Below are 14,373 nucleotides of genomic sequence, written 5' to 3' on the forward strand. Positions count from 1 at the left end.
GACTCTATACTTCTCTAATCCCTCTCCTCAGACTCTATGCTTCTCTAATACCTCACCTCAGACTCTATGCTTCTCTAATCCCTCTCCTCAGACTCTATGCTTCTGTAATCCCTCTCCTCAGACTCTATGCTTCTCTAATCCCTCTCCTCAGACTCTATGCTTCTCTAATCCCTCTCCTCAGACTCTATGCTTCTCTAATCCGTCTCCTCAGACTCTATGCTTCTCTAATACCTCTCCTCAGACTCTGTGATTCTCTAATCCCTCTCCTCAGACTATATGCTACTCTGATTCCTGATAGCTTAGCACAATAACAGTTTTTATAATGTGTGGGCACCAGACCATTCTCTTTTGTACACAATTTTGTATTAGATGAACATGAAGACAATTTTGGCTGCAAGAGCTAACACTCCCCTTTCTTTCATCTCCATATGCCAATCTCAGCTCCCCCCTTCCTCTCAATGAGCAGCAGGACTCACTATCTACTAGTTGTTGCCTTTGTATGTGCATTATGTGCATGTAATCCCTTTTTTAATGCATCCCAGGATTTTATATGCTTCCATGTGACAGTTAAATGCTGAGCATACACTGTCACATAGGACATTTTATTTGACAGCCTGAAACCATCAGATATATATCACAGTGTATGGCCACACTATCTGCGGCCCTCTCCTGTGAAGGAACAGGGGAATGTGGGGCGGTCAGCCACGGCAGTGTATACGTTGGCAGGTATAGCTGACCAATGATGGGATCAGTCGGGCATGCTGGAAGATTTCTCACATCTGACCGTTCGATCATCACTGATTGGTCGCAGCCACACACTATGCGATTATTAGCCCAATCCACCGATAATCTGCGGATCGGGCTGATAATTGCATAATGTGTGCCCGATTTAAGACTCAGATGTCATAAGTTCCTGAAACTTTTTCAAATACAGCACCTAAACCAAATATGAATATACTTCTAGTTCTTTCATACAAATAAATGTTGTACTGTAAGCCTAGTGCCCTTTCACTGCATTGACCATTGGAGAGAAAGTAAAAGTTCATTTTTGATTCCTAGGTTCACCGTGGAATTAAGGGTATTGTGAGAGATACATATGGACGAGGGATTGGAAATGCCATTATTTCTGTGGAAGGAATCAGTCATGACATACGTACAGGTCAGTAGCTTGTTTATGGAAGAGGGGTTTGTACTTCGGGAATGGCACTGGTCTGTGTCTCCTATATCTAGCTCTATACACTCTGTATCATTCTGCTGCTCACTGTGCTCTGGAACCTCACTCTCAGAACTAGGACCAGCTTTTCATGCAACCAGCACTTACCTTACTACAGGCTAAATAGAACTCTATTACACAACACCTGAGAACAGTGACAGCCAAGAAGGGGCTTCAACTTGGATCTGAATTCACACTAGCTCTGCACTCACACATGCTCTGGAGAACCTGAACCCTTGGGGATCATACAGGCACTACTTAGAACCTCCAATAGCTCCACAAATTATCAGTCACACCCCTGGGCTAGTAACTGCAGAAACCATACTAATACAACTAAAAGGGATTTACATTTGCAGAGACTATTAGGGAAAATATATATTAAAGATTTTTTATTACCTGAACAGTTTTGCTGTATATTTTGTATTTGCAGCCCCCTAGTAACTATAGTGTTACGTCTTTGTTTGTTTGAGAACCTTTCTATTGTTGTGATGTTCTAAAAAAAAATGCTGTCTGCAGCCCGAAGTCCCTTCCTGTTAACTCTTTGGACTAGAAGTAAGGAAAGGGAGACAGAAACATTTTCAAGTAGCAGGCAGTATAATTTCCTAGACAGTAGTGACCATGATTAGTTATGTGGATCTGCTCTGGGATTGGCTGAGGTACTAGAGGTCAGCTGGAGAGATTCCCAGACAGTCAGATGGTGGGACTATCTCTCTGCTTCTCCTGCCAGCAGGATCAGTTCTAGACTTTGCGGAGCTCAGGGTGAAAGTTTCCTTTGGCGCCTTGAGCTCAGGGGGTGCATGGCCCCCCAAAAAAGATATAAAGAAAATACTAATTTGCAGCCCCGCACGCTGCGATTCTGGGACTCCTAGTGGGAGGGAACAACAGCTGCATTGTTTAGCAATATGGCACCGCTGCAGTTTATAACTTTAATGGCAGCAGGTGGGCACTGTCAAATTAGACAGCGCTGGCGAGGTGACTGTGGCTGTGCCCTCAGGCTGTAGCGTACCGGGCAGTAGCCCTGCTTGCCCGCCACTAGACCGCCACTGCCTGCCAGTAATTCATCTCATCTGCAGTGACCACTAAACTACCTACTGTATCTGCAAGCAATTGAACTAGAGCTCCATTTGTGATTGACTAGAAGCATTTTATTATTTATTTATTTATTACCAGTTATTTATAACTATTTGCTGGAGAGAGGGGCTGGGGGCATGAACAGCAGCTCCTGAAGTACTGGACATGCCCCAGCCATGCCTAAAACTGGGGACATGGCTCGCGGGCACGGCATTTCTAATGAGACCATGTCACTTGTCTTGAGGCCACGCCCTCTTTTTCCAGGCTCATGCCTAGGTACCAATCTCCCTTTCTAGAACGGTGGAAGGTATGCTGTCACAATGGGGCTGATTCTGAGTTGGCAGCAAAGCAAAAAGAAAGCAAGTAACTTTGCACCCTGGTAAATCCATGCTGCTCTGCAGGTGGGGAAGATGTAACATTTGCAGAGTAATTTAGATGTATGGGAGTTGCATATAAACACAATTATAAATTCAGTTGTAAAAAATTAAGCTGTCCAGCATTTGTGAACTACATGCAAATTCAGCTAGTATTTACCCTGCATGCAAAAAAAATAAACGTATTATATATTATATTATATTGCAGCATGGTTGGTCCAGGTGCAAAGCTACTTGCTTTTTACCCCTTTGCTCCCAATTCAGAATCAGCCCCAATGTGTGCATCCCAGACCACATATTACATAATATAAGACATGATATAAAATTGGTATGATGCCCCATGTGCTTACTGGTAAATTGCTCATTGACATCTTGTAATGAATACAGCACATATTGTACATAAACACAGCCTGCTAAGATCTCTCTAGGAATGACTTTCCCTTCTCAATCTTCCCCGGCATAAGACTATGCAATGTCAGTACTGTCTTTTATGTACTTCTTACCACTGTGCACCTTTCCCTGTCACAGGCTGACTGACCTCCAGCTCCTTCTCCCATCCCCGAATTTCCTGGCCTGTGCCTCTTGCACTAGCAATGCACCTCAGTTGCCATGCTGCACCCATTAATATTTGCTAGGATACACAGATAAATCCCAGTTCTGTCAGTGGTGCCATTTGAACGTGTTTCTTACAGACTATTATTTTTCTGAACTTCAAGACTGAACTTAACAGTCTCTATGGAAATATCTCACATTTTTAATGTCTTTGCCTTATGGAAAGCTATATTCATAGTCTCCCAGACTGTACCCCACCTCTGGCACCGAGGTCTTCCTGTATAGCTCTTTATTAGCCCCTTCTTTTGTATAACCCCTTCAGCATCAGTAGGGCCAGACTGCTCTATGCTAAAGATAAACCTACTGTATAATCTTGGTCATGTGACTGGAAAATGACTGAATAATAAGAACCTGAAATTATATTTGCAGACCAATCAAACACTGTGTATTTTCCCAGATATTTCTTATTGTTATAACCTTTATACAAAGCTCTTTGGATAAGAAGCCATAACGTAAGGTAAATACTTGGGGGTAAATTTACTAAAGTGAGAATTTTTAGAAGTGAGTTTTAAAAGTGATGTTGCCCTTAGCAACCAATCAGATTCTAGCTATTATCTTCTAGAAGGTGCTAGTTAAATGTTAAGTAGAATCTGATTGGTTGCTATGGGCAACATCACTTTTAAAACTCACTTCTAAAAACTCTCACTTTAGTAAATTTACCCCTTGGACTAAACTTATTGGTAATAGCTGCTGCAATTATTACATGTAACACTGAAGGTGAGGGGATAAATACGTGAGACCGGCAATCTGGATGCTTGTGGTCAAATGGCCGACAACGACAGGGGCTCCGTAAGTATTTTAACCCTCCCCTCTTCACCCCAAAACCCTAGCCCTTCCTTGCTACATCTTAACCCAACCCCCCACCCCCCTCTCGCAGCCTAAACCTAACCCTCCCCATTAGTGCCTAAACCTTACCCTCCCCCAAACTGAGCTTAACCCTAACCCATCCTGCCCACAGCCTAACCCTCCCCCGCAGTATAACCCTAACCCTGACGGTGGTGCCTAAACCTAACCCCCCCCCCCCCCGTGCGGTGTGAACCTAACCCGCCATGCTATACTTACGTTCAGGATGCTGGCTGTCGGGATTCCGGCGCCACAATCTCAAGTGATGTTGGGATTCTGGCGCCGATATTCTGGCCGCGGGTCGGGATTCTGGCGCCGGGATTTCGACTGCTAGCATCACTACCGCCAGCATCTTAACTACATCTCAAGGTGAGTGGGAGCATCATTTCAGTGTAATGAAAGGTTCTGGTCTTGTAACATTTCTAGTAAGGTTTGTAATCGTTCCATCTGCAGAATGAAAACAGCGTTTGTGTATTAGGGAGTACCGTAGAATGAAGGAAAAGATAGAGAATGCAGTGTTGACTTTGGAATACAGTTAAGCTGGGTACACACTAAATGATGTGTGTACCCAACGAAATGATGAATGACCCCCTCGTTGACGGGCCGACATATCGGGCAGCATGTACACACCGGACGATCTGGTGCCACACCACCCGATATGTCTGCCCCTGCCGCATTCAGCTGCATGTGGTCGTCAGCCATATCATCTGATTGTAAGGAAGAACAGACGATGTGACTGACGACCCCACGGGACCGTGCGCGGCACAATATAGTGCATACACACTGGGCGATTTTAACGATTTATCTTTCCGATGCGCTAATCGTTTCAAAAATCGTCTAGTGTGTAAGGGCCTCCACTTTTCTTTTTAGAAGTTTTTAGTAAATACACTCGGTTGAAATCCAGGAATACCAGGTATGGAATGGAAGGAGAACCTAGTGAAGTCTGGGATATAGCTAGGAGGGATTCTCAGAGGAGGCGTGAGGTGTCAAAAACCCAACCCCAGTTTGCACAAATACAGTTATATAGTTAATTATGGTATTTATGACGGGACTTGCTGTTGTGTGATGCTTGGTTCCTCCTGATTTATCCACTGCAGTGCATTATCTCTATTAACTCATACTGTACATAGCCAAGCGTGGTGACATTAGGTCCTGCCAGACATATCATAGCTGGTGCTAGTTTAAATTTGTTACTTTAATAAAAAAAAATGCAAAGACTTTACCATGAGAATAAGATTTGGTATTGGCCTAACTGTGACCTTCTACTCCCAATAAAACATCCAAAGTAATAAATGCATTAGTTTGACCCCAACAACTAAGCATAAAAGAGTGTTGAAACATGTGAGTTTATTTAAAAACGTAATCTAGAGATACAGCTCTGGGGAACAGACTGTCACAGCCAGGGGCTGGCTGGCAACTTTCAGCCTGGGGGGCAGACACAAGCAAGTGGCCCAGTTTTTCTACTAGCAAATGCAATGTAAAATTTGGCGTGACATGGTTTCCGTAATGTGGTTTAAATATCAAATGAAGCATATGAGGGAAAATTGTTATGACAAAGAGCTATAAATAAATACCATCTATTGTGTGCGTCTCCTGGGGGCTGGGTTGAGCAGCTGTGCCCGGCCCTTTGTTCCGCCTTCCTCTAAAACTCTGGCCCTCATTCAGAGGTGGTCGCAAAATGCGAGCGGTCGCTCTAAATGAGGATGGCCGCTTGCATTTTGAAGTGCGGCCTCCTGGTCGCTAGCTAAGCTGTGGGTTACCACCCACAGCTTTAGCGACCGACCAGGTTGACGGTCGCGATGGTCAAGACCATCGCGACCTTCGGGGCTTGCGACGAGACCCTAAGGTTGGGTTTCGGAAACCGCGAGCCCCAGGGAGCTTCCTGCTCTGATCGAGCAGGAAGCTCCCCACTGACATCACTGCTGATGTCAGTGCGGCCGCCCACAAAGTGGCAGGCGTTCCTTAAGGAACGCCACCGTTTATGAAACCACCACCCCGCCACGCCTACAAACGGGGCGAGCTGTCGATCACCATCGACAGCCGCCCCTTTGTAGTGAGCTCCGGAGCGAGAGAATTTCTCTCTCGCTCCGGGGCTTGCGCACGCGCAGTGTGGCCGCTACGCATGCGCAGGGCCTAAACATCGACCCGCTTGCGAGCAGGTCTGAATGAGGTCCTCTGTCCCACAGAGTGTGTGTGTCTGACCCGGACAAAGCAGGGTGCAATTCATCGATCACAAAACGAGCAGGGTGCATTTCACAGTTAACAAAACAGGCAGGGCATAGTGCCCTGCTAAAAGTACCTAGTGGGAACACTAATAATATACATACATACAGACACATTAAGTCCACACACATGCAGGGGAATTCAATTCAAAGCGATGTAGAATAGCCCTGGGAGGGAGCTCCCGAAGCTATTCAACGCAATGTTTGGTCGGGCTAAAGGATTTCTTTTCGCACCCCCCTGGGGATGCAAGGAGAAATTCTACAAAAGTGCCGGCTGGCACTTTAGTCCCAGAATGCTGGTTCTCGCGATTAAATAAGTTAGGTGGCGAGAACCAGCATTCTCCGACGTAACAGCGCGCTGAACTGAATAGCTCCGTGAGCTCCATCCCGGTCCTATTCAGCATGGCACTGAATTGAATTCCGCCCATGGACATTATAAAGTACAAAACAACACCCCCACAAAGTTTATGCCACACTGACACATATAACTTGTATACAAGATATGATAGATAGATAGATAGATAGATAGATAGATAGATAGATAGATAGATAGATAGATAGATAGATAGATAGATAGACACACTGTATATAAGCCCCACCCTCCACTTACCTGGTTTCTAAAAGTGTAGAGAAGGATGTTCTCCTGCATTCTGTGGAGCACTCCTCACCTCTGCACTCACTGTCTCTCTCTCTTCCCTGGGTGCCATATCGCTTCTTATTCATCTCAGCTTCTCTGTCAGACTCCCCGATAAGCTCCGCCCCCTTTTCCCACTTTCCAGCCTCTATGGATCCTGGGAATGAACACCTGGCTCCTCATTGGTTGACAGCGGCCATTTCTTTGTAGCTTAGCATGGGGGCAGCCATTTTTTATTAGTCTCTTTAACTTAGATATCCCTCGCTGCGTAGCTGGTCTTCCCCTGTCAGAGCTGAAGCAGCACTCTCTGCCACAGCCAGGCGGCCTTCAAGTACTAACAATGTACCGGCCTGGGGGGCAGATGGCACCCTGCCCCCCGGCCCAGTCCGCCACTGGTCACAGCTGATGGCTCATCGTGTGCATGCTCAGTAGTGGAGGGCTGTCCTGTAATCACTGTTACAGTACAGCACTAAAAGGGGTATTCAATATGGGAGCGAAAAGTCCGTGCTGGACTTTTCGCTTCACATCGGAGATTTTCCAGGGATAAAGTATCGGGCGTGCGCCCGCTTTATCCCCGTATTCAATTTAAAAGCTACGAAAACGGAACCCGGCGAAGTAGGATCGGTGAAAAAAAGGAAATTTACCTGGAATAAATTGTAGGACCCCCCTAAAGCTGTAAAAACATGGGGGATCACTATGGGTACCCCTGTTTTAGCCTGCAAATGAAAGTCGGGGTTTTAAATAGCCGCAGCAGGTGTTTTTTTCCCGACATTGAAGAAGTGTTGCAGAAGAGCACTTAGGTTTTTTTTCTCGTTTTTTTAAGTGGTCCCATCAAATTTGGGGTACATGAAAATGGGTACTAACATATTTTTAAGTCCCTAAAGTCTTTATTTAAAAATTCTGCAACTATGCACCTGCCGCTAATAGCCTATTCTAGAATACACCTGCCGCATATTTACAGAATAGCCCTGAACCTATTTCCCTATTTTTAAACACTTTTTTTCCCATTTTTTTTTTCACCCCAAAATTACTTAATTTTTTTGGGGTGTCCCTATTCTTTTTTTATACTTTTTTTGACACAGTTTATTTTAAAATGACATTCCCAGGGATGCAGGCTATTTTTTTAAACCTGCACCCCTAAACCCCAATTCTGCACTTTTTTTCGCCACCTATTCAGTGGTGAAAAGTTATCCCCGTTTTTTTTCAAAGACTTTTCGAACCTGCGAAAAGACTTTGAAATTGAATACGGTGTAAAACCAAAACCAGCGAAAATTACGTCATTGGTGCAAAATTATCGCAAAAACTGGCTTTTCGCTCCAAATTGAATTGCCCTATAAGTGCATGTTATTGACCAAGGCTGTGGACTGCTGTGATCACTTCTGAGCAGTGGCGTAACTAGGGCATAGCGAGCGGGGTTCGTGCCCTGGGCGCCGTTGGACCGGCGGCGCGGGGGAGCGCCGCCGACCACGGTACCGGCCCGCCCGCCCTAGATAGCCAGTGTAGCGCCGACCGCAAGGAGTGCGGTCAGCGCTACACATTTGCACAGGACCGGCGCTAGGCTTCCAGCGCCGGTCCTGTGCTGCATGCCTGAGCCTGTTCCCTCCCCCTGAGCGCTTGCCCAATAGCGCCAGGAGGCGGGCTCAGGCTGTGCATAACACACGCATCGCCGCCAGTGCTGGCAGCGATGCGTGTGTTAAACAGCAGCCAATGAGAGTCAGATAGACTCTCACTGACTGCTGCAGCACCCACTGCAAGAGCCGGACTTCCGTCCGGCTCCTGCAGTGGGTAATGGGACTGACGTCATGACGTCAGTCCCATAATGCTGAGCACACCAGCCCGGGCGGACTGGAGGGCGGGAGCGGCAGCGGCATCGCGGACAGGAGCAGCGTGGAATCAGGTAAGTATATTTTTATATATATTTATTTATTTTTAAACCTTACCTATCTGCACAACGGGGGAGGGGTTGGCTACTACTGAGGGGGACATCTACTGGGGGTGCCATTGGGAGGACCTCTACTGGGGGGGGGCTACTCTACTGGGGACTACTACGTGGGGGGGGACTACCACTGGGGGCATTCTAAAGGGGGCACTGCACTCGGGGGACCACTAATGGGGGCAATAATAGGAAGGGCCACTACAGGGACCACTGGATGGGGGGGGTCACTACTGGGAGCCTGCATCAGGGGGACCACTACTGGGGGCACTGCATGGGAGGGGGGGACACTACTGCTGAGGGCACTATATAAGGGGCTTACTGCTAGGGGCACTGCGGGGACCACTACAGGGGGCACTAGATAGGGGGGATCACTACAGGGTGCCGGCATAAGGGGACCACTACTGGGAAAACTGCATGGGGGGGAGTACAGTTGGGGGCACTATATAAAAGGGCACTGCATACGGGGATACCGCTACTAGGCGCACTGCATTGTGGGGACTGCTACTGGGGGCACTGCATAAGGGGGAACACTACGTGGGGCACTGCATTTGGGGGGCCACTACTGGGGGTACTGAGTAAGGGGAACTAATTGGGGGCTGTATAAGAGGGACCACTACTGGGGATACTGTAAAAGGGGCACTACTATGGGCCTGCATGAGAGGGACCACAACTGCATACTGGGGGTACTACTGGGGTTAAGGTGCATATGGATAGGAATGTTCAGTTTGAAAATAAAGGGGTGTGTCATGTTGACACGCCCCATTTTTAAGTGACCACGCCCGTTTTTTTGCCACGCGCGCCTTCGGCGCGCACATGAGGGGGGGCTCCCTTTTCAAATTTGCCCTGGGCTCCAAATACCCTAGTTACGCCACTGCTTCTGAGTGAGACCTGAACCCTCCATGACATGACATATACAAGTGGAGCTTTTAGCCTGTATCACCACCAGTCTGAAAAGCAGCTAAATAGCAATGTGCCCTGATATTGGTGATCCACATGTGTGCACACCTAGGGTCCAGGCTTTGCCCAGCACCCGCCCCCTTTCTTGGGCATTGTCTCTGTGCTTGTCAGCAAAATGACCAGTGCCGCTGGCATTCTGATGTGATTGTCACAGTGAGTCAGTATCAGTGAGTGAGTCAGTATCAGTGAGTGAGTCAGTATCAGTGAGTGAGTCACTCAATAACTCACAAGACTTAGCAAAGCAGCAACACCTCCCCTTCACTTCACATCCTAATTGTCTCCACCCACAAGAACCTGGAGCAGAGCAGTAAGTTGTACATGTGCTATACTAAATACACCGTCCTCGCTCTATATAGCATAATGTGAATGGGGGAAGAAGGGACAATACTGTGTAGCAAAATGTGGTCATAGATAAGTGAAGAGATGGATTTGGGGGGTTTGATGGGGGATATGATGATATGGGGGAGATTGGGGGGGTATGATATGGGGGAGATTGGGCGGGACATGACATGGGGAAGCTTGAAGGGGGAATAATATGGGGAGATTGGGGGACATTATAAGAGGGAGGATTGATATAAAGATAGAGCTAGACACGCCCCTGGGAGGAGCTAGATGCGCCCTTTCTAGATTTCTCTGGATGCACACCCTAATGAAACGTGCTGATCATGACAATGCTGTCTTCTACTGTCTATAGAACCAATAGTGCCCACTTGTGTTTTATACAACAATGTTCACTTCAATGCCATTCATTTTCTTAAGGGAGGATGTGAAGTATTAAATCAGACTACATAACTCCCACATATTGCAAAAGAGTGTGTAAAATAGTGTAAAAATGGATATATAATATATGTTACCCTGTAGCACCCTCTCATGCATTAATACAGTAGAATATTTATATGGTGCATTACTTTGAAACATAGAGTAACAATATTTTTTAAAAGTTTCTCATAAACTGCTTTTACAGTATTAAACCAAATAATGGTTGTTAATACTGAAGAAGCAATAGGAATGAGGTGTGCTTACATTACTAGACATGGGGTATAAAGGGTTCACAGTGACACAATGTATAATTGTTCAATGCTTTTACCACCTAGCACCCAGCAATACCTTTCGCACGAGCACAGGTTTGTCGTCAGCCAATATACATTGTACCCTCAACCACCCTAGGTCAATGATTCTAGTTTTGTTCCGCTAAAGAGTGGAAACCTGTTTAGAGATGTCCTAGAGGTAAATGTCCCCAACTCTAGAATAAAGAAATAACCTGCAGGTGTTACCTGGTTCTAATCCTGTCTTTGGTGTGTTGCCTGTTCCTGAATGAGCATGGGAGGTTGTCATTTGTGGTGGTTCAGGTGTTGGGAATGGATCATTTGTAATAAGAAGTTAATTGTGAAAAGAACAGCTCTCTCAGAGAGGGACATCTTCATTTATGTAGAATGATTCTTATGTTACAAATAACGATCCCTATAATCTAAATGTACAAAGCTGGGACACTGGGGAAGTGATTGATTTACAATATCACAATGAGACAACTCTGGAATTAAGGCTGTCTCACTTGGGGGGGATTTTATTAATCCTTATACACAGGACATGTGAAGGCATTACTCATATTAACCAATCAGATTCTAGTGTGTCACAGCACTTGGGATTTGCTGATTTGAATTGGGACCCCTTGGGCTATATGTATGGACTGGAATGTGACTGATGCGCTGGGTGGCTTAATAATGCTATTCCTTTTGCAGGTTACTCGAAGCAGTAGAAGACTGATGCTAAAGATAAGGAACAGAAACTGAGACTAGGTGCAGGCTATCAAGATAGCCCGTAATAGTGGTAGCTGCATACTTGCCTACTCTCCAGGGATGGTCAGGAGACTCCCGAAAATAGGGTGCTCCCGGCCCCCCGGAAGAGTGGGCAAGTCTTCCGGCCGGCACCAAGGGAGGTTTGCTCTCCTGCGCCGTTTGCCCCCCTTGTAATTGGGAGCCGATTGTGCGATTTGCACTAAATCGTGTCATCGTGGCCCCACCCTGGCTGCAAAATGCCTGTAATTGTGTAGCGGGGGCCTAGCTGCAATGATGCGATCCCACAGTCATGACCCCCAGTCTTACCCCCAAATTCGCATTACTCCTCTTGCTGTGCTGATCTTGCTGACTCCTCCTAGAAGCGGCAGCCAGAATGTCGGCACACCTTTTCAAAAAGTCACGTGGGTTGTGACGAAACGTGTTAAGGATCCCACATCAATTCATCTTATCATGGCAAGAACTAAGCGCCATTAACTCTCCCATTGTGCTTTCACCCGGCCGGGGACTAGCAACCATCCATCAGGAGGACCTCTATTGCAGATTCCGAGGACGCTCGAATGGAGGGTCCAGACATTTCAAGACCGCAGTAATGTGAGTTGTCACATGACTAACACCAGGTGGTGCACGCTTGCCTTATTTTCATTAGAAGCAGGCACATTTACCAAGCGGTTTCTACCATAAGAGGGACTATATATATGCATGCTGGCATACTCATATTGGATATCCAAGTCCCTGGTACTGACTGTTGGGAATTTCTCTATTAAACAATGATTCAATTAAGTCCTGCTTGCATAATCCATTTTTTGGCATACACTGCATGTTTTCAGGATTACCCGGGGTACACTCTATGACTTTATGTGCTGACTGCTATATTCCTACAGTGAATCCTTCATTGTGGGGATCACATGCTACTTTTAAACAGAAAGGTTTTTCAATTAGAATTGACTGTTACGTATTGCAACATCTTGGATTGATTTCTTTTTCTTTTTTAGCTTTCAATTTGCTACAATTATTTTACATTAGAAGGCCTTCTAAGTCTTTTTATTTTACTGCTCATATATATGTATCATTTATGGTTTCCTTCTACCCTTCCTCCCTTTTATACTATGTTTATTCTATAAGTTTTAGATTACGGATAACACTGTGTATTTTACTGTTTAGTAATTTGGGATATTAAATATTTGTGACATAATATGGCTCTATTATATATGTTAGATATCATACAATTTCTACGTAGATACCCAGCGCGGATCATTATCATTTATTATCAGATTGTCGGCAACCCTGAGTAGTAGTAGTATATTGGTAAATCTGGAACAGACTGCAATAATGCACTAGAGCTGAGTGCCGGAAGCACAACTGAAGTAGGTTTTTGGAGATACATGAACTGGGTGTTATAGCACAATAGAAGCAGGCTGCATGAACTTTTCAACTAGGTGTCAGGAGCACAATAGAAGCAGGCTGCTAGAGATACTGGAACTTGGTTCTGTTGCACAATGAAAACAGGCTGCAGGAGTGTATCAGGACTGAATGCTGGGAAGAAAACTGGAGCAGGAAACTGGAATTAGTTGAAGCAGAATACTGGTACAGCAGACCCTCCAACATGACCCGTTCCATTAGGTACAAAATGCTCTGCTCCTGGACTTCCCTCTTAATTGATGATTGCAGCCACCTGTGCTGAATCACCTGTCTCATCAATTACCTAGTTCACCACAGGTGACTGCAATCATACATTAGGTGGTAAGTCCAGGAGCAGAGTATTTTGTACCTAATGGAATGGGTCATGTTGGAGGGTAGGGTACAGGGTGAAATAGACTGTTATGAAGCAAATACTGGAGCAGCGAACTGGAACAGGTGCTGAATGCTGTGAAGCAAATACTGAAGGAGGTGCTGAATGCTGTGAAGCAATTTCTGAAGCAGGTAACTGGAACAGTTGCTGAATGCTCTGAAGCAAATACTGGAGCAGGTAATGTGAACAAGTGCTGAATGCTGTGAAGCAAATACTAAAGCAGATAACTGGAACAGAATGCAGGTACGCAAAACAGAACCAGGAGTCAAGGTACTGATCCTCTGAGAGAGCTGTTGTACTGGCGATGAGCAGTAAGCACTTGCTGGTTTAAATAGGGTACCCTTAGAACTGATAGGCTGGCTTAATCATGTAATCAGAGTTGGTGGAGACTGGTTTGTCAGATCATGTGACACTGTCCAAGATGGCGGCGAATTATGCATTACAACATGTTTACAGATGAGTGACCACAGGTCTCAGGCGGTCTGCGGGGACACAGATGGCATTAAGGTGACAATGCTGTTTCCGGTAACAGGAACCCCAGACCCAAATGTGTGACTAGCTATCATTTTATAGAATGTACTAGATAAATGATAGCTAGAATCTGATTGGTTTCTAACACCTTCACTAGTCCTCTTTCGATGATTTGATACATCTCCTCCATAGTATTGTAACCATCTGAGTGCTTAATATACAAGCTGGCCCTTTCACTGATCATCACCCTAACCTTTTCTTAGTTCCTTCTGTCAGACTGAGCGTTTACTATAATCCTCAAATTTGATGATTATATTTATATATTATATTATAATATATTATTATATATTGTATATTATTATATATTACTAGTAAATAAAGGGATCTGGCATCTGTAGAGTCACCTCAGCCGTTCCTCCCCAGCAGTCGCTCCGCTCCTACCCACCACCTCCCAT

The 14,373-nt window shown here is 45.6% G+C and overlaps 1 protein-coding gene across 1 annotated transcript in view; it reads left to right on the forward strand.

The window, feature by feature from the left end:
* Window positions 1-14,373, forward strand: part of CPXM2 (carboxypeptidase X, M14 family member 2) — a 123,523-nt gene that overhangs the window by 94,184 nt on the left and 14,966 nt on the right. The window contains exon 14 of the mRNA XM_088476888.1: window positions 1,060-1,159. Coding sequence (XP_088333014.1) covers window positions 1,060-1,159 — 100 coding nt within the window. The remainder of the gene's footprint in view (window positions 1-1,059; window positions 1,160-14,373) is intronic.

The sequence above is a fragment of the Taudactylus pleione genome, unplaced genomic scaffold, assembly GCF_031769625.1.
Source record: "Taudactylus pleione unplaced genomic scaffold, aTauple2 ptg000198l, whole genome shotgun sequence".
Classification (NCBI taxonomy): domain Eukaryota; kingdom Metazoa; phylum Chordata; class Amphibia; order Anura; family Myobatrachidae; genus Taudactylus; species Taudactylus pleione.